Below are 20,068 nucleotides of genomic sequence, written 5' to 3'. Positions count from 1 at the left end.
CGCTATGAAATTTTATTGGTGTTTGGTGTTTTTAATTTTACTGCAAGCATTTCACCATAGTCTGCAAACTCCTTTTAAAATCTAGATCAAGGGTCGGCCCAGATTGAAAACTTTGGATTTTGCGCGGGGGAGGCGACTTTGCAGCTTGAAATTGCGCGGCTGTAATAACATTTTTGCCTAAATTTGCGCGACTGTAGTAACGTTATTTGTAAATTTTGCACGGCTGAAAATGGAGTACTATACTGAAAACCGTTAGCGCGACGAAAATTTTGCGCATTTGAGCGATTTTTCGTGGCTGACCACATTTAATGTTGATTTTACACAAAATGCGCTTGGCAGCCTTCCACAGCGCAACGGCATAAGAAGCGCTGATCGATTTCAAAAGACAGCCTCCAAACGTAAACGAACCGGCCGCAGAAAGATCATTCGCTAGAGAAGAGCAAAAATTTTTCGCACTTACGTAGGTAAAATAGTCAAAAAGTAGGCCTATTTGAAATAGACTCTTGTCTAATTTGTCAAAGAGGCGGCGGTCCGGTTGAATTACATTGGCGGGCCGGATCCAGCCCGCGGGCCGTAGGTTGCCGACCCCTGATCTAAATGTGAATGCATCTAAATTTAATAGACATAATTTGTTTTTTAACATTTATAGATTTAGGGAATTCTAAACTAACATGCCTCTACCACCTGCGCTTGCCGCCAAACTAGCCCGACGTGGCATTTTGACTGACGAACGAAACGCTCCCGGTGATGAAGAAGTCATTGCAGAGAGTTATGACAGGCCGAGAGAAGGAGTCGTGGACAAAAATATCGACGAATTCGGACACCCACTACCACCCCCCTGGGAAAAGGTCTGGGAGCCAGAGTTTGACACTTGGTACTACTGGGACACTGTGACCGATAAAGTGAGCTGGCTTCCGCCGAACGACCTGGACTCGGTTATTTCGTATGCGCGGGGAAAGTCAGTTCAGATGAAGGTTCGACCTGACCCTATGCCGCGTGACAGACAATCCGATCGTAATGCCAAGAAGCACTCAAAGAGCGATCGTCGGAGATCCCAGGTCGATGAAGAATTCGATCCAATGGATCCTAGTTCGTACTCCGACGCACCGAAAGGCTCCTGGAGAACGGGACTTAAAAAGCTGGATGATGCAAAGACTGGTGTTGATTCCACCGCAAACGGACCACTGTTTCAGCAGAGGCCTTACCCGTCGCCGGGTGAAGTATTAAGCAGAAATAAGATGGCAAGCCAGAACTATGGACCGATGAAACCTTGACACCTTTTCTTTGTTTTTTTAGTAACTGACGATCTCTATATAGTCGACCGCTTAAAAGTGGTTGTATATACAATTGTAGAACCTGCATAAGTTTTTTTCATGTTTTTCTGCTCGATAGCTTCTTTTTTATCCAAATATGACATATTCTTGATTGTTTCGCACTAGGATAGCAAGATAACTTGTAATTTAAAAAACAAATTGTAACTCTTAGTAAAAAGTGTTGTTCAAATTATGTTTTAGTAACAGATTTGGTTGCAACCACAGTTGTTACTTAGATTTCAATTTTGGTTTAACGTTAACCAGTCAATTCTAACGGTTACTTTGATAGGATCTTTTCAGGTCTATATTTTGCGACTTAGTTCATACTACTTTATTTTGACTTCAATTTGCGATTGCCATGGGACAGAAAAATCTAGATACAATGGTCATGTTGATTTTATTTCTTTGCGATGTATATTTCTAACATGGAGTAGAGCAACATTGTGTAATGTTTTTCTTGCAGTCTTTTTGTACAAATTAGTGCTGAGATTACCATGGCGACCAGACCGTGGGTATCTCTACTCAACACCGTGAGGCTCAATCAGGTTTGCCGGCGCAGCCCTCAAATTGCATTCAGGAAAATTCACCAGAGCCAGCCGCATTTGGCATTCATGCAAGGTTCTCAAAGATCTGAACGAGTAGCTAGAAAACCAAAAAAGGTGTTTACGACGAACAAAGTAATGTCTGATTTCCCAGACGACAAAATGATTTCCCAGACGACAAAACGAAAACCACAGAAAATCTCTGGATTTAACTTTCATCAATGGGATATGGTATTAATTGAAAATGGTGATCTTGCCATACAAAAATGTGAACCTAAAGACTTGCTAAAAAATGGGCCACCAATTATTGCATCTATTCGTAAAAATTCATTTTTTTCTAAAGATCGGAGTTTTTCGCAAATTACCATTCCAAACAGGTTTGTAAACTTGTATATTTCAATTTTTACCAAGATTTTGTAAGTTTTTGTACAACAATTCGGTCTCTGGCAGACAGTTGTCTAATGTTTTGACAAAAAGAATGATACAACAGATAATCTTTCCCCAACTAGACAGAATTTGTTTTTTTATGTTGTTATGTTGTTAAGTTGTCATTATTTTTAGGCAAGTAAGCTGCCGGGAGTGGAACAAAATTTTCACAGAATTTTTGGAAACGAAAACTGCTACGAGAAACTTACTTCAGATTGAAATCATGAAGTTTCTGTTAGACAAAGAAGAAAACGATGGGTATAAATGCATATTTGTGTATCTATGTTCAAGCACTTTTTGTCAAAAAAACATGCTAATATAAAATGTGTTTTTTTTTTACTTTCCTTTCCGCTGATCAACACGAAAACATGTCACCTAAAAACCTTTTTAGCAGCATGAAGCCTTCCAGTATGAAAAGTTTGGTTAGGCAGGGTTGTTCCTAAGCAAAAATTTACACTCGCCAGGCGGGCGAGCGGCTATGAATCAGCACTCGCCCGGTCGAAATAACACTCGCCAAAAATGTGGGCACGCCGTCTGCAAATTTACGTCCAAACGTTGATCAATTTTATTATACTGCTGGATGAACAACGCTTTGTTTTATATTTGCATTTATACTTATTGTTACAAAAAACTGCAGCAATTCCTCTTCATTTTCTAATACAAACAATTAAATAAATACAAAAAAGTAGAATTCTTATCCTGGGTACATCGCAAGTCCAATAAACTTTCCCAAAGGCGTCAACAACTAGGTTAAACATTTAAAAATTAACAACTATTTTCCACTGCCGCAATGACGTGTTTGATTGTTTGCAGTTAAACTTTTTTTTTTAAAAAACGGGACAAAGATTCTTTATTACAAGCTTCGAATGTGACTTCGATTAACCTTATTATTTGTGTAGTGTTGAATGTATTTGCGTCTTAATGTTTAGGGAAATAACTGGCGCTAAGTTATATTTCGCTTAGTAGTGGTGCTTAACACAATGGTCCTACACCAACTAATTAAATTTCTCGCCGAAGGCACTCTCCAGTCGGGCGAGTGGGTGTCAATCAGCACTCGCCAGGAGCGATTTGTACTCGCATTGGCGAGCGGGCGAGTGCTTAAGCCCAACCCTGTTAGGTACAGTATTTATCAGAAATCCATCGATATCCATTTTTTGGACCGATACCGATACCCGATTTGTTTACAATTTTCAACCGATACCCGATACCGAATTTTTTATATACCTGGGAAATGTTCAAAACTTGAATTAATTTAAAATAAAATCCGAATATATAATGTTTTAGTTTGTATACCTTTATTAATTATTAAACTATTATTTTGCATATTAACTTGACGTGATGCTAAAACCAAACTTTATTTGATAAAAAAATTCATAAGTTGTTTGTTGTACAAGAAAAATTATATCATATAATTTTTGTACTAAAATATCGGCAAAAGTATCGGCCTAAATTTACCTATACCGATATATTGGTAAAAGCCAAATATCGGCCGATATTATCGGTAAACCGAGAGTATTTATATGGTACAACATAGTATGTTGGTGTTTTAAAAGGCAAAACCTGAACACTTTTTAACATTTCTCACATCACCGGGCAAAATAAATCATGCCAAGCTTTGGCAAATTGAATCAAGATGCATTCCTTTTTTAGGATCAGATCTGATGTCAACTGGAATTCGTCTGATCTTGTCCAGTCATACATAGAATTTCTTTTGGAGGATGAAGAAGCCTTTCTGGTGGCCCAGCCTACGCTAGCTATTTATTTTAGGTCATGCAGACAGCTTTTTCAAACGGAACAAACATTCGATTTATATTTGTAAGTGCTTAGGCTTTGAGCTGTTAAATATTCTTGATGTTGGGGTATTACTATATTAATGCAAGCTTACATTTTTTTGCGCAATAAATTATATTCCCAAACTTAAGACGTTTTGTTTCAAGGGCTTTGTTTCTACACCTCCTTTTCTATATTATGTTGTGTGTTGGGTTCTTTATATATCTTGTTAAATATACTGTCTATATACATATATATAAACTTAGTAGCCTAGGCTTTTGCGAAAATAGATTAATAGCCAAAAGTAGCCAAAACTTTTGCGAAAATAGATAAATGCGTTTCATAGTGCAGTAAATTATGTGAAGTAGAATATTTTTCCACACAATCGAAACAAATGTAAATTGTAAGTTTGTTTTACGATTGAACACATTTTTTTATTTCAAAATATTAATTGAAATTTTCTGTTTTTTTCTTTTGTGTATACATCTACATTTTTCCTTCAACAGAAAAATCAGGGGTAGGATAAAGACTTGGAATTATGCCTTTTTGTTGGAGGTTTTACATGTGTTGGTCCAAATTGACCCGGACAGACTGAAGAAAGAGGACATTTTCTCCTTTATTTCCACTGCAAAACCTTCACGACTATGGAAAAAGATTTTTGAATTACACTTTTCTTTATGCTGCAGGTTAAGAGAATGTACAAAACAATATATTTCTATGTAGCTTTACCTAATCAAAAATATAGTCCCTCTCATAATTATATTTGATATTCAGCACTTCTGCAACTTGAAAAGTTTGTAAAAACGTTTGAGTAGTTATAATTACCAGAGAAGTTAGTTTTGATTAATTCATTGCCCAGTTTAGCAACAATTGATGTAGCCGTAGCTTACTTTCGTACAAACCAAATTTACCACGAACAGCACATATTTTACACAGATTTGTAAGGCCATGTTTTCATGCATACATACATCCATGGGCAGAATACTGTAGTAGATTGTCCCAATCCTGTCTAGTTAAATGGATATTATAAATATGGTATTGCTACCAGGCATAGTATATTAAAAATAAGTTCTTCTGGTATATATTTTTTTTAAGATAAAGTATAATAAGAAATGTTCCGTGCTCTATATGTGGCAATCATAAAGCTCTTTCTGTAAGTTGCTAATTACAATGCTTATCTTTAAATAAAAATTTGCTGACAAAGTCAAACACTTGAGGCAATATTCCTCAACATTTATTCACTTGTGGCATACCCACACATGGGACAAGTAATTCAATCGAAAACTGTTTAAAGTATACCTGTAAAACAAAATTATCATTTTTAATATGTTAATGTATATTTTGGTGTGCATATTTATATATAAAGTTAAAATTTAACACCTTACTGATTGATTGTAGTGCAAAGCGATATATACTTGAAATAGACTCGTGCTAAGCTTTTCAAGCTAGTACAAACAATGTAGAACTTTTATCAGCTGCATTATGTGTTCTGTTGAAGGGCAAGATTCTGTTGTGGAAACACATACTAAGCTTTAATTGTTAAATTTTTATATGGGTGGCATTTTAAAATGCTTTTGATTTTTGAGTATTTCAGGCTCAATTTGTGGCTTGATGCATAGTTTACCACAGAAGCGTTTTCTCCATACACAAAATGCTTATCAGCCTAAGCTTGACCCTCATTAGAACTCTAGTTTCATATTTTGGTATATTTACTTTAAGAGATGGTTCTTTACAGGAAAGTTTCCCAAACTGTTAATAAAGCTAAACTGTGCAGACAAAGTGTAATGCACTATCTTGATATGGGTTTTTCACCATTGAAATTTACACAATATATAATTGCACATTTAACAAAGGTGAAATATTGAGTCGTTTTAATGGCGTGAAGAAAAATTATTTAAGATTTTATATTGTCACCTGGTACACTTCTTGAAGTTTTGTAGACTGCTTTTTAAATTAATTTCTATTTAACACTTTTCATATTATTTTTTATATTTTCAAAGTGCCTTTTTTATATTCTAATATTCTAATTGCCATTCTGCAGTATGGCAGAATGCTGGCGACTTGGCGACTATGTCGGCCGAAGAATCAGCCAGAAAACCGAAGAAATTGGTGCAAAAAAAAAATTTGAGTAAAAAAAAAAATTGGCAGAAAATAGTTTAGTTGTGTCATTTTGAAAAAGTTACGGTAGTGTGAAGCACTTTGTTTAGTGAGAAAAAGCTAGTGTAAAGCATATAGACTGTTTATTATTTTAAAAAGTACACACTTTTGATCATACAATTGTTACGTGTTGGCAGTTTTACTTTTAATTGGCAAGTACTTCTATATTGAATTGATTTCCTGTATATTGAGTTGAATTCCCCATTTCTGTTAAATGTACAGGTATAACATTCGCACCGGCATGTTAAGGATGTACCAGGCTATGCTTCTCCCCCTAAGGCCTAAAGTATATTTTTGGTTGTTTAATTACGCAAATGCAAAAAAATTTCCTTTAGCCTTGTTTTGCTAGGTGTATGTGTCTTTGTTTTCAACAATTCTATCCCAAAGGTAATATGCATACTATGGGGCATGTTGCACTGTGATCGTGACAATTTCTATTAAATTTTATTATAAATATCATTATTTCGAGCAATATAAATTGGAAATTTATCCAAAGAATATTTTTTCGTGCTTTTCAATCTGGTTTTGAGCAGCACGTTTTCACGCAAGTTTGCCTGAAAACAGCTTATCTATGTAACACTTTTAAAGCAAGAAAAGCAGAATTGTACGTACACCCCCAGACCCCAGGTTGTACCTTCACATGTCCCTTATGTATTTGTTAATGACTTAATCTCACAAAAATTTTTGCGTTTGTTGTCTAATTTACTTATTAATAGCCCTGTTTATCGCCAAAACATGGCAAGGTTCATACATTCCTTAGGCGAACACATCATTTAAGTTTAGGGGCGCGACCAAAAACCGAAGAATTTTTGCCAAAAATGCTTGTCACCAGAAAGCTGGCAAGATTCTGCCAGCCTGCCATTCTGTGATGATCTCTAACTACCTTTCTGTTCCCTCTTAGGTGTAACGATAAGAAAAGGGCTTTAGAATGCATGAAGATCTACCTTGATAAGTGGACAAATTTGGCGAGTAATTTTGAGCAGCCAATATTTGAACAGAGCCCTGCGTTGTCAAGCTTTTTTGAATTGTTCGGGTATGTGCTTCAAAATCATCCAGGGCTACCATTTGTTAAATTTAAGCTTTTAATAGAAACATGTGTACTATCATATAACAATAGATCGAAATACATCTCATCTAAATATTTAGCATTGGAGGGAATTGCATAATTACCATTTAAAAATAAATTGGCCAGTATGTAACTAAAATAGTATATATTTTTTTTCCGCATGTAAATTTATGAAGTGGTAAATATAGCATTTCCGTTATGCTTGTTTTATTTGTGGTACTGTAAAAAGTTTTTGTTAACTGTACATTTTAAGTGAGTGGTATTATTACCAACTCGCAAACATAAAAATATATATATATTTTTTTTCTTTTATCCAAAGTACTATTTTTACCCCCAATTTTTTTTTTTTACTAAACGTGTTTTTTGTGAAAATTTATTCGCAGTTACACGGAGGATCCGGTGGTGTGGAAAGAGAATCGCGAAGTGGTGGAAAATTTCTTTGACTATTTCCACAGAAACCGGTCTTTTTTTTCATCCGACGAGCATTTTTCATGTGTAGAGAAGTGGTTCAAAGACATCAAATCGGAAAGATGGAAAACCAAAGTGTTCCAGAGCTCGGAAATTCGGTGCGTTTTTATTTCAACATTAGATACTACTATGAGAGACATTCATATTAATGAAATAAATGTGTGATACAGGTTATGCAAAAAATTTTGGGCTAAAAATGTAAAAAATACCTTTAAAGTTCCAATTTTAAAGCACGCTACTACGAAAAAATAGGCATGCTATACTGAATAACTCGTAACGAATCTAGGATTTTTTTTTGGAGGGCATCACAGTATAAATAATCCTCAATACACGTTCTCTGCAACAAATGCACAGGAGCTGCCAAAAAATCTATTTATTCGGTTGAATTGGCAAAACTTTTTATATAAAAAGGAGTTGTGACGCTTTCGGCCTTGGTTCACCAAACTTTTTCTAAGGGCAAGATGTTATTTGTAGGGTCTGACAACTGTTAGAATTTGCGATTGCGAGCCAGGTACAATTTTTGTCGAACATTATTAACTTGATTATCGTTGAACAAAGTAAATATGACAAACCGTTCAATAAAAACTATAGCGAGGCCTAATAAATTCTAAAATAAGACAAACAAGGACACAACTAAAAGAACGTTTTTTAGAAATAAACGCATTAGTATTTTTTCTTTACTTATCCCAGATTTGAAAAATGTCGCTCGGGTTTCAAAAGTATCCCTCAAAGTCGAACAAATTCGTTTCTAAATTTGCTCCCAACAGCTGCTTAATAAACAAGTTTGCATAAAAGCACGGTGACGCCACCTTGCATACGATAATCACCTTCGCTAAAATTTGAACAGCGGCTTGGTTAAATAAATCATTGGCGCTGGTCTATAAGAGAATCCTATCACAACGTGCACTATTTGGGTTAGGGTGCGGGTTAGCTATTGAGTTGGAGTAGGTCAACTATTATTATTTAAATAATAAATAATAATAATACTTTACCCACCCCAACCCAAACGCTAACCGACACCCTAACCTAAATATTGTGCGTTGATTTAATAACTGTTTCAACGCTGTGGTAGGATTCTGAACCCTGGCCAAATAATTTTCTACCTTAATTTGAACCCCTAGCTCTTAAAATAACATTGGCGCAAAGTCAAAAAAAGCATTGTTTTTCGTTTCAGAAACGGGAATATTTGTCCCGTCACTGGTCAACAGATGCTATCGCACAGAATAACGAATGATGAGTCCTCTGTACTTAAGCAGAACACGGTCACGGCACTGCTGGGCAGTATCTTCTCGCAAATAGACGCCGGAGTACTCAGCAAGCACCTTACCGACGTGAGCTTTTTAACCTAGGACAGTGCTTCTTAAACTTTTTTAGTTTTGTTCACCCCTAGCATATATCCCTAGATTTCATTCGTCCTTGTCTAATGATATGATAAAAGCTATCACCCATTTCAGGTTTACAATTCACCTGATTAAGAAACACTGATCTAAGGCAGTGGTTCTCAACCGAGGTGCCGCGGCGCCCTGGTCTGCCATTTCTAACGCTCAAGGGGGCCGATATGTATTTAAGAATTTTTCTTAATACAATTCTTTGTGTACGATTAGAAAAATCTATTTATTGTTTTTGAGGGGTACCACAAGCCATGAAAGGTTGAGAATCACTGACCTAAGGGAAGCATGCAGCTCGAAATTTTACCGCGTAATATCTTCTGAAGTAAACGAGATACCGATCGGAAATTTTTACACGTTACTCAGAGCAACCTAACTTATCCAGCAATCGGACTTTAATAAAAAAAAAAGTAATAAAATAATAACATTTATGGTCTTATGGGTACACTATGCACGGATCTGTAATGTAACTTGATAATGAATTGCAAGGCAAAAAGGTCCATTAGATCGATATCATCTTGATTAAGATATTTTGATATGAGCTTGTATCATCTTCAGTTAATGCGACTGACAAGTAATTAAAGCATTCATATTATAAGTATTATTATTCAGCCATATTCAGCCTTAAAATTTAAGCGTGCCAAAAGTGACTTACATATACATACGAATACGAGTCTACTGTACAAAAAGAGCCATGACTTTTATTCGGGCATAGGGTATTAATACTCTTTTCAAAGAGTAGACTCATAGGCATCAACCTGAGTCATTTTTGACAAAATTTTAAGGCCGAATATGACTGAGTATTCGTATTCCTAAACATGAATATTTTAATATTTTTTTTTTAATTCTGATTGCTGGCTAAGTTAAGTTGATTTTAGAAATGTTTAAAGTTTTCCGATCGATAACTTGTTCACTTCCGGAGATATTGCACGATAAAATTCGGGCTGCTTCCTTTTGGTAGCTTTATGCATTGCCGCGAACAAGTCGTTTTGAAATGACCTTGGTACAAATCATGTTGCTTTAAAATGCTGGCCATGTCGTTTGAAACTGATTTACAAAAATGGCTTTCGGTCTTTCAGTTTAAGTCGTTTTTTTTAATAAATTTTTTTTTGAACTTCCCAATCAAGTTATGCTAAAATTAAGTCCCATTCTCAAAGTTGTTTGCAAAATAGTTGAAGGCCAAGTGATAAATAATTATCGTCAAAGTCACGGTCGTGGATTTTTCTGCGAATTTAGCTTTATCGTGTCGTCTTAATACTATTCTATTTTAGATTTTTCTGCTCTAGGTATTATTGCTTTGGAGGTCCTATTGAGTGTTCCCATGTGGACATTGTGAAACATTTTTTTATATAGGACTTATTTTAACATGTTTAGGTCTTATCTAGAAGATTAAGTTATTATTCTGTGGTGCATGTTACTCCGTATTTTATTTCATTATGTCGCTGGTCTTAATGGTATGGTATTATAGATTTTTCTGCTTAAGGTATTGTTGCTTTGCAAGTCTTATTGTGTGTTCCCATGTGAACATTGTAAAACTTGTTTAATATATAGGAGTAGGACTTTTATTGACATATTTAGATCTTATCTAGACGATTTTAGATCTTATTCTGTCGTGGATTTCCTGCGAATTTGGCGTTATCGTGTCGTCTTAATACTATGATATTATAGATTTTTAGATTTTTCTGCCTAGGTATTGTTGCTTTGTATAGCCCTTATAGTGTGTTCCATTTTCGCAGCATAACGACTGGCACACTACCGCCAGGCCTTCAAGCATCGTCGCTTTCATGGAGTTCCTTTTGCAGCACGGGCCTTTCGACGTTGTGATGGATGGAGTTAACGTCCTATATTCGTCCGGAGTGGCACGCAACCGCAAGTTCGATGAAGGAGTGAACACGGTGAGCTGTCGATTTCGATACTTTCCATTTTTTTTGTAATTCGATTTCGATTTTTTCCATTGTTTTTGTGAGTCGATTTTTTTTTTCTTCGATTTACATGATTAGGGATGTCCGATAATTTACGTAGGGATGTTTAATAATAAACGATGCCTATAGTTGTAGTATCGGCACTCGTCCGATACTTAATTAGTAATCGTGCCGATCCGATTCATCGACCATCCCTTAGTATAATTTAAGTTTAAAGTATTTTAGTACTATTACTTTTTCGAGTACTTTTCTATTCACCTTGCAGAAAATTTCCAACGTTTTATTTTTCTACCTGTTTTTTTTATTTATCGATGAGCTTAATGAAGGATTTTGAATAAAAACTAATGTAATGGATCCGATCCGATACTGAAGTCTTTATCAGTGTACAGGAATTTATTGATAACACAAAAGGCTTACAAAAGTAGATTCATATCTTAATTTGAATGAATAGAAAAGAATGTTATTTTAACAGAAACAGCATCTGTGTAAGGTAACATCATCGCCAAACACTTACAAGTAACTAACAATATGAGCTCGTACCGCAACAAGGTAGTAACACCAACTGTCGTAAGGACAACTACAATGTCAAGGCACCATGTGCTCAGTGACCTTTGACCGTATGATCGCAAGTAATAGAATGCTTACACATTTAAATAGGTCATAAAGCACTTACATCAAATTAATGACACAAAGGCTTACACAAGTGTATTCATATCTTAATTCGAATGAATACAAAAGAGTGTTATTAAAACAGAAACAGCATCAGTATAAGTTAAACATCATCGCCAAACACTTACAAGTAACTAACAAAAGGAGCTCCTACCGCAACAAGGTAGTAACACCAACTGTCGTAATGACAACAAACAATGTCAAGGCACCATGTGTGACCTTTGACCGTTTGACCGCAAGTAATAGAATGCTTACACAATTAAATAGGTCATAAAGCGATTACATCAAAGTGCGCTTTAGCAAACTCTCTGTTCATCTTAACATTATAACTGTTTACTAACAGGTCCGTCAGGCCATTAAGAGCTGCCGAAGGGAATTTGAAAGCCCAAAGATCCTAGTCGTCGCTCGCAATCATCTGCGACACATTCTGAACAAAGATGGGCCGGACCTTTATGATCTGGCCAACTTTTTCTTCCTCGACAACGAGTAAGTAGCTCATTTTTGATTTATTAGGGCATTGTTTCGCAACCTTTTTTGGCTTGCGGCACCCTACAGAAGTTATAAATAGTTCGCGGCAGCCTTGCTCGTATTTTTGCTGAGTGGTTAACTGTAACGTTACAATAAACGAGATTGAAACAGCACTTTAACTGTGCAACAAAGTTGAAAAAAAACTTTTTTATTTTTGACACTTTTATTGCACACAAAAAAAGTTGATCAAGAAGCTTACCAATAGAGCAACATTTGGAATTCTAAAGAATTTAAAATATCTCTCCACACCCTTGAGCGTTAAAAATAGCACCCCGGCTGAGAACCACTTTATTAGGGTAAAGAAATGTACGCTCATCAACAAGCTTCCTTAGTAAGAATGTCTAACATTTTGGAGAAGCGATAATCGACACCAAATATAGGTGGTAGTATCAATACTTTTCCAATGCTTATTTTCGATAACAAAATGAGTTATAATACCCTAAGAACAAAACTTATTTACGCTGAAGCTATGAACTGCCCAGTAACCTGGTTAACATTGCCTTCTCACGTTTTGATTTTAAAACTTTGCTAAGTGTGTCTTAAATTATGTCGAACAAACAAATTCTTGTATGTATTTTTAATCGATTTTCATTTAAACCAATTTTGACAAATTTTAACCTAACCTGCAAATTTTGACAAAATTCTGACTTTTTTTGACAAGTCAAAAAATAATCGCCCTACTCATATGCAATCACTCAACTTCCGTTCCCGTCTTTCTCTTTTATTAATTTCACTTTTTCCAGCCACGAAGACGACGCCTTCATCCTGTACGCTGCCCTCTGCAGCGGCAAAGACTGTCTAGTGATCAGCAACGACCTTTTCCGCGACTACAAAGCGCGTATGGTGGCGATGTGCGGCACGCAGACTGCCAACCTTTTTCGCAAGTTCCAGGCCAGCAGACAGGTTCCAGTTTTTCGCAATGTTACGAATGCCTCGGTAAGTACCTATTGGTAATGGTAACTCTCTGCTGTCCTTGTTTCGCCCCGCAATTTTGTTTCGTTAAACTAAGCCAGGCGTTCTTAAAACTTTTTTTACCGCGGACCCCTAATTTTTTTTGCGTGGACCAATTGCCGCAATATTACAAATAGACCTCAGAAGAAGACTTAATAAAACAGATAGAGTTAAGCAACCTGCTGTAAATTATCTGCTAATACGAGACTTGAAATCGAGTCTAAATTCATTAAAAGAGAGGGTGAAGCGTGCCTTTAGTTAATATATATTTCTTTCGGAAAATTAATTCAACTTTATATTGCAAGTTCAGTCAGGCTTTTACGGGTCTCAAAAAATTAATCCACGTACTCCAGTTCAACGACTATAGTTTTAAACCGATTTCGCAGCCCTGAAATAAGTAGCGTTTTTTTTCGACAGCTTGAAATCTCTTGAGAGGCTTTTTTAACCTAGTGGTTCTCAGCCTGGGGGAATTTTGTAAATTGTAGGGGTGAATTTGTGTCACAATATTAATTTATTACTGTTTGTTGTCTGTTCTAAAATATTAATGTAAAGGATATTTTAACAAACTAAATTTGAAGGGGGAAATTAGATTCGAATATCGACTAAAAGGGTGCACAGCGCAAAAAATGTTGAGAACCACTGTTTTAGTCGGAGTCGGGCGGACATTTTTAACGTGATCATTACGCGGACGTTTTTTTTTTTAACCTGATAATTACGCGGGCCGCATCGGACCCCGGTTCAATAACTTCCGTTTCAAATCGACTCCGCAGCTTTAAAAAAAAATTAATTTTTTTTTATATTTTTTTTTTATATATATTTTTTTTTTTTTTTTTTTTTTTTAAAGCTGCGGAGTCGATTTGAAACGGAAGTTATTGAACCGGGGTTATTGAAAAATTAATTTTTTTTTATATACAGAAGAGGTTAAGAACTCCTCCCTTATATTGTAAGTTCAGTCAGCCTTTAACAGGTCGCAAAAAATTAGTCCACCTACCCCAATTCAATAACTGTTGTTTTAAACAGACTCCGCAGCTTTTAAAAAAAGTTTTTTTCTCTTGACAGCTTAGAATTCCTGAGAGGCCAGACCCGATCGTGCAGCGTAAGGGCGACGTTTGGCATTTCCCGCTGTGGCAAAAGGAAGAAGACCACAAGTACATGACTGGCGCACACCGCTGGCTTTGTGTCTACAAGGACGGCGCCAGTAAAAGGAAAGCCAAGAAAATTATATGGTAAAAAGAATCCTAAAAATATATATATATATATATATATATATATTACACTGAAAGCCATTGCAGACTCACCGAATCTGTCGATCAATGATGCAAGCAGAGCAGGCTAGAAAAACAACTGGCCTGCAGTGAGGTTCGAACTCACGACCTCCGGTCAAGCCGGGACCGTCGCTCTACCAATTGAGCTATGCAGGCTCAGAGAGGAGCGAGTCGAGAAACAACCATACGCCAATGCTTGCTCAATCTGTTAGAACAAGCAACTTCATATTGAAGGGGATTCACAGTACCATATCATTTATTATAAATTATGTTATATATATTTATATATATACAGTGTGGGCCAAAAGTAGGCTTACAGTTATTCCGCAGTGTTGGGTTGGAAGAAGAGGTACAGCATTGAATGGCCACCACGCTCACCTGACCTGGCACCAGTGGATTTCTTTTGGGGGGATGTTGTGAAGAACAAGGTGTACGAGAAGAACCCAAAAACAATAAATTTACTTTTAGACCCAAACCCTACTTATTATAACTAATACCGTTTTAGTTTATATACCTTTTATTTAAAAAAAAAAAAAAAAAATGGGTATGTTGTTTGTTGTAGAGAAAAAAAAGTTATATTTCGCACTAAAATATAAGTATCGGTCCACATTTACCGATAGCGTTACATCGGTGGAAGCTAAATATCGGCCGATATTATCGGTCTATCTCTAATTATAGCAAAATTATATAAATTTGTATACATTTCGTCACAGCTTTCGAATTAATCCTAGTCCAAAAACATTTACGTTATAATAGTTAAGCATTTAATTTAAATGTTCTATACTTGTTTCGCGTTTACACGGTTTATATTTCCATAGATTTTCATTCTTCGTCTGACACTATGCTCCTGCCAAGGTATCGCGACTCCGCCAAGCGCCTTTTTTACGAAAAATAAACATAAAAACTGTGACATTGTGTTTTTCAGTTGTCCCTCTGCTTTGCCTAAAAATTTTTTTTTATAGCTATAGATTTTAGATTGTGAATAACGTTAAACAATGCTTACAGTTGCTTAGCCCTATATTTAAGCTTAATTTTAGCTATTTAGTCTATGCAAATTTCGAAGTTTTTGTAGGGATAGTCATTGTGCTGCAGAACTAACTACACTTACTATTTTTAATAGTTATTTTTTTTGCATCGGAGTCGGGACCTAGTACGTAGTGGAAATATCGCAAGCTAAATATGCTCCCCCTTTTTGAGATATACGACATTTCAGAGAAAAATAAAATGTAAAAATACGGTAGGCTACTCTTTCTACCAGTAAATAAGCTTGTTAACGAAGTTACCCTTTAACTATTTACCGTGATCAGATGCTACCAAAACGGAGGTTTTCTAATTTCGTTTACGCTAAAGTGATATTGTATTGACTAGGCCAGGGGTTCTTAAGATGATGTAAAAATGAAGCTACCAAGAGACAAAGATGTTGCCAATTAATTAAAATAGCTATCGCTAAAAATAATGTTACCGACACTAGATGATAAAGAATTAATAGGCTAACTTCGAATTAGCAGTTAATCTGAACTGGGAAAGTAGGCCACCAATACCTACGGCTTGCACACTTTTTCTGTTCTGTCAGCTGATGTGGATATTTTGATTGATAGCTCATTTACCCCCTAAAACGAGAAAATTTACCCCAGGTTAAGAAAGGCTGGACTAGACACCACTAGACAGGGCTGCTGAGTAGGACTAGGGACTCGAGTAGGACCACGTAAAACTACCCAAGTCCGACGTGCGCATGCGTAGAACCAATTTTTTAAACTGATATGGTCGCCAACCGTAAATTGTAAAAGCATAATAGCATACGGTGGATATTTTCCAACCATGTATTTTTACTGGATTTGTTGTATGACAACCCTATAAGTGTATTGCTAACCTATTTAGTGTAGGCCTACGGTGCAATAGCCTACCGGCTGTAGAGTCGTGGTCGGATTTAAGACGCGACGAAATCGCACATTTGAACATAGACGAGTCTTCAAGTTTACTGAATTTTTAAAGTGAACAACAAAACCATGCCCGAAAATGCTATTATTGCCACTTGTAATGTCCAAACTTTAGTAGGCCTAAGACTGAGAATGAGCGGAGCTTTTTAGATTGTTCGTTAAATCTAAACAACCATGGAATAGCGGTACTAATAATATAGGGTGATTATTTTTTTTACCTAGAAATACTCATTATTGACATATGAGGAATAGGCCTATGTTGATTTATTCAACGCATTATTTTATACACCGTACTTCATATGTGTCCCGGCGGTGTCAGTCGGTGGTTTTTCTGTTTTAGTAAGTGTCCAAGTATATTTTTTAAATTTGATATTGTATAACCAAAAACGACAACCGGTACTGTTCTATATATTTGTTCAATTATTAGATTTAGATTAGAAGATACTACGGGGCACGAGATTAATAGTTATAGCTTCTGACTCTAGTTTTAGGTTGACTTGAAGGATGCGTGCGTATAACTCGTTAGCCAACCACAATGCTTCTTAGTGATTAATAATTGTATTATTTGATAAGCGAACACCCAGTTGAAACTATAGAAGGCGGACAAGTTAGCATATAGGAGATGCTACTTGCAAATGTCAAAGTTGCGAATAGCACAAGACGTTGACCAAGAAGCAGTTGTTTTACAAGCGGAAAGCGGTCTTAAATAGACAATTGCAAGCAAGTAAGTACTTTACACTTTGGTGCGAGTAGACAATAAATCTGTGGCAAGCCGATACAGCGTAAATTGCACCGTAAACACAAAAGCTCTTAGTCGGCAATCAGTCGTGCGCTCTACAATACCGACCTATAAACCTATCTAAAGCAACACCAAACTTCGAGATAAACCTTAACGCGCTAAACCAGACCTACTTGGTCAATTCTGCCGGCTCGCATTTACCGCATGTTGTTGCAATGAATATATAATACAGTTGAAATGACATGTTTTGACTTTTCACCAAGTCAAAAATAATCGCCCTGCTAATTAACAAATTGGATTTTGCTAATTGCATTTTATGAAACACCTTACTGAACTGGTCTGGATCGTAAAAATAATAAACATGTGCCATTTGTTGACATTTTTCCGGGGTTAAATGTACATTGAGAAAACACAATCAAACCGACAAATCAACCATATCTGAAATAAAATAATCTATAAGGGTTAATTGCATTATGTTACCAAACGACAATTAAATTCAAACACGTTGTAATAACCGTGACAGAATAACATCTAAAATCCTCTCAATAAGACCTAAACTTATCGGAATATAAGGCCGAAAAACTTCGAAAGAGGGTATATTAGCGATGTGACTGCATTCCATAGTTTGTATAACATGATTGAAAAGCATTTGATTTAGCAATGTTAAATATAAATATAATTTTATAGAAAAATCGGCGCTGGTCTTGCCAAACATTGTTTGGGTTAGGCTTTGAGTTAGCGTTTGGGTCTAGTTGGGTCAGGTATTATTGTTATATTTATATGTACTCTTTTAATAGTTATTTCTTGCAGTTTCAATTTTAAAACTTGTTTCGTTACTGTTAAACTGTGGTAGGATTCTAGACCAGCGCCGAAAAATCTAAGACTACTGAGGTCAAGGTACTTTCAGAACAAATTTTACGAATGAATTGTATTTAGTATGGAATGATACACAAAGTTTTATTGTGTTAATAAATGATGATGCCTGGTCTAAAGATTAATTTTTAAGTAAAAAATGTGGTTTTATTAACTCCACATGTTTTGCTTATACATTTTTAATATTGTTTTATCTCCACGAACCAACAACTTTTAATTTGTCTATTTTTAAATAATTTAGATTCTTTTTATAGCTTTCGTAGTGAATGTTGGAAATATTAATACACGTAGTTGCAATAGTACAACCGAACTTAACCCGGATATGGAACCATTGTATGTTTGCAGCGTGGGATTACACACAAAGAAGGATTCTGACTGTCATAAACTAACCCTCGTAAAAAAATGTGGACATTTCCCTTTTTCTAAACTATCTCAAGAGGACCAACTGTTGCTGTTACACAGAGCAAACTTGATAGAAAAATTAAACCAAATGGAAAGTGTTTGCTTCTATCACCATGCTTATTATATTAAAAAATATGGGTTGCACCAGAAGATATGCTGCAATCCTTTGAAATCTCATAAAAAAAATGTTAAGGCTAAATTGCAAACAATACGACTGGACTTTTCGCAAACAATGAAAGACAAGAATTTTCAGCTCATTCCTGGACAGAAAATCTGCAGTAACTGCAAAACTCGGCTAAATCGACTTTGCTACGAAAATGTCAGCGTTTCTCCACCCTGGTCAAATAATGCAAAAACTTAGCTTTTTTTAACTTTTCAATCCTGGCCAAACTGGTATGTGCTTTGCAAGTGTATCAGTAACACATTAAAAGCAAAAAGAGAAGACATGATACACGTTTTACCAAGTTGGAATGAATTTTTTTGACGTTATAGTCACTTAACATTTCAATATTGAATAGGCTACGGACTGGTGTTGGCCGCTCCAAGGCTAATATGTTTAAGTGATGCTACACTGGTTCTCCGACACTGCCTAAACCTGTGGGAATGACCAAACTAAAGATGGTATGTGTGTGCCAGTGTATCAGGAACACGTTAAGAAAAAAAGTTTACAAGTACATGAAGTTTTAACATGCTAGAATGAATTTTCTTTAAACATTATAGTCACTTATTATTTCACTATTGAATAGGCTACGGACTGGTGTTGGTCGCTCCAAGGCTAATGTTTAATGAGGCTATATTTATAACCACGGTTGCAGGCCATAGGTCATAAGGCTGACATGGAGACTATCCATGTCACCAGCATTCTGCCATACTGGATGATGATTTCACTATTCCGTTGATCTTATTAAAAGTTTTCGTTTTTTATTGTTTTACACTCCTTTATTACTAACCAAACCTGAGGGGTTTCTGTTCACTGTTTTTGTGTCATGTTGTTGTTAATCGCACAAGCGGATCGGTGGTTGGAAGCTTTATTATGTTGAAAGCACATAGAATCATCCCGTTTATATTTATTTTTCACTCTCTAAATTTTATTTATCTACTGTCTAAAAACCTGTTTAAACCTCATCACTTTACACTGAAATGTATTTTTTCTTTTTTTGTGTCAAGAATTTTATGTACAACTCTGGACCACCAAACTAAAGCCTGTGGGCCGGATGCATTTCTTGGGTTTAATTCTTTAGGTCTGCACAATATTTTCTAAAATAAAGTTAATATTACACCATTAACATGTTATTAGTTGGAAGCAAAGATAAACTAAATTTAGAAAGAAAAGAATTCTTTAAACAATACAAGAAATCTTGTATACTATATTACGGGTTTTCGTTAAAGAGATGTTTGTTAATTAAGTTCAACACAAAACCTATTAACGGGCTGGAGATCTAAAGGTCAGCTTGAAGTTACCCAACCCTTTGATGAAACAGAGTTTTGTAGCATCCCTGCTCTTACCAGGTTTCACCAAACTTTTTTTCACAAAGAGACGAATAACTGTAACGCTAGGCTAATAACTGTTAAGATTGACGATTGTGCGCTGCATACAAACTTTTATGTCAAACTGTATTAACCTAATTATAGCATGAAACAAACAACCTTTA

General features: G+C 35.8%; 2 protein-coding genes across 3 annotated transcripts; both read left to right on the top strand.

The window, feature by feature from the left end:
- Positions 1-660: 660 nt before the first annotated feature.
- On the top strand, positions 661-1,275 carry LOC146141002 (polyglutamine-binding protein 1-like). Its single transcript, XM_083391436.1, has one exon. The coding sequence runs from the start codon at positions 672-674 to the stop codon at positions 1,272-1,274; it is 603 nt and encodes a 200-aa protein (XP_083247562.1). The 5' UTR covers positions 661-671; the 3' UTR covers position 1,275.
- Positions 1,276-1,762: 487 nt separating this feature from the next.
- LOC146141001 (mitochondrial ribonuclease P catalytic subunit-like) lies at positions 1,763-15,343 on the top strand. Of its 2 annotated transcripts, XM_083391435.1 has the most exons (12): positions 1,763-2,232; positions 2,417-2,539; positions 3,932-4,096; positions 4,558-4,737; positions 7,110-7,241; positions 7,658-7,840; positions 8,917-9,073; positions 10,867-11,025; positions 12,065-12,207; positions 12,993-13,185; positions 14,260-14,426; positions 15,284-15,343. In XM_083391435.1, coding segments are annotated over exons 1-12 (2,028 nt in total). In that variant the 5' UTR covers positions 1,763-1,807; the 3' UTR covers positions 15,285-15,343. The 2 variants fall into 2 exon arrangements, with proteins under 2 accessions (XP_083247561.1, XP_083247560.1); XM_083391434.1 differs by having other exon boundaries at positions 14,260-15,337.
- The last annotated feature ends 4,725 nt before the right edge of the window (positions 15,344-20,068 follow it).

Source organism: Ascidiella aspersa, chromosome 6 (genome assembly GCF_963924565.1).
Source record: "Ascidiella aspersa chromosome 6, kaAscAspe10.2, whole genome shotgun sequence".
NCBI classification, from domain to species: Eukaryota; Metazoa; Chordata; class Ascidiacea; order Phlebobranchia; family Ascidiidae; genus Ascidiella; species Ascidiella aspersa.
Note: the sequence above shows the minus strand (reverse complement) of the source record. Positions and strands in the feature narration are given on the sequence as shown.

What these genes read in the sequence shown, in the direction of transcription:
- LOC146141002 (XM_083391436.1), top strand. Translation starts at nt 672, where the DNA reads ATGCCTCTACCACCTGCGCTTGCCGCCAAACTAGCCCGACGTGGCATT.
- LOC146141001 (XM_083391434.1), top strand. Translation starts at nt 1,808, where the DNA reads ATGGCGACCAGACCGTGGGTATCTCTACTCAACACCGTGAGGCTCAAT. An exon ending in TTCCAGAGCTCGGAAATTCG is followed by an intron (nt 7,841 to 8,916) that starts GTGCGTTTTTAT and finishes TTTTCGTTTCAG; the next exon opens with AAACGGGAATATTTGTCCCG. An exon ending in TCAGCAAGCACCTTACCGAC is followed by an intron (nt 9,074 to 10,866) that starts GTGAGCTTTTTA and finishes CCATTTTCGCAG; the next exon opens with CATAACGACTGGCACACTAC.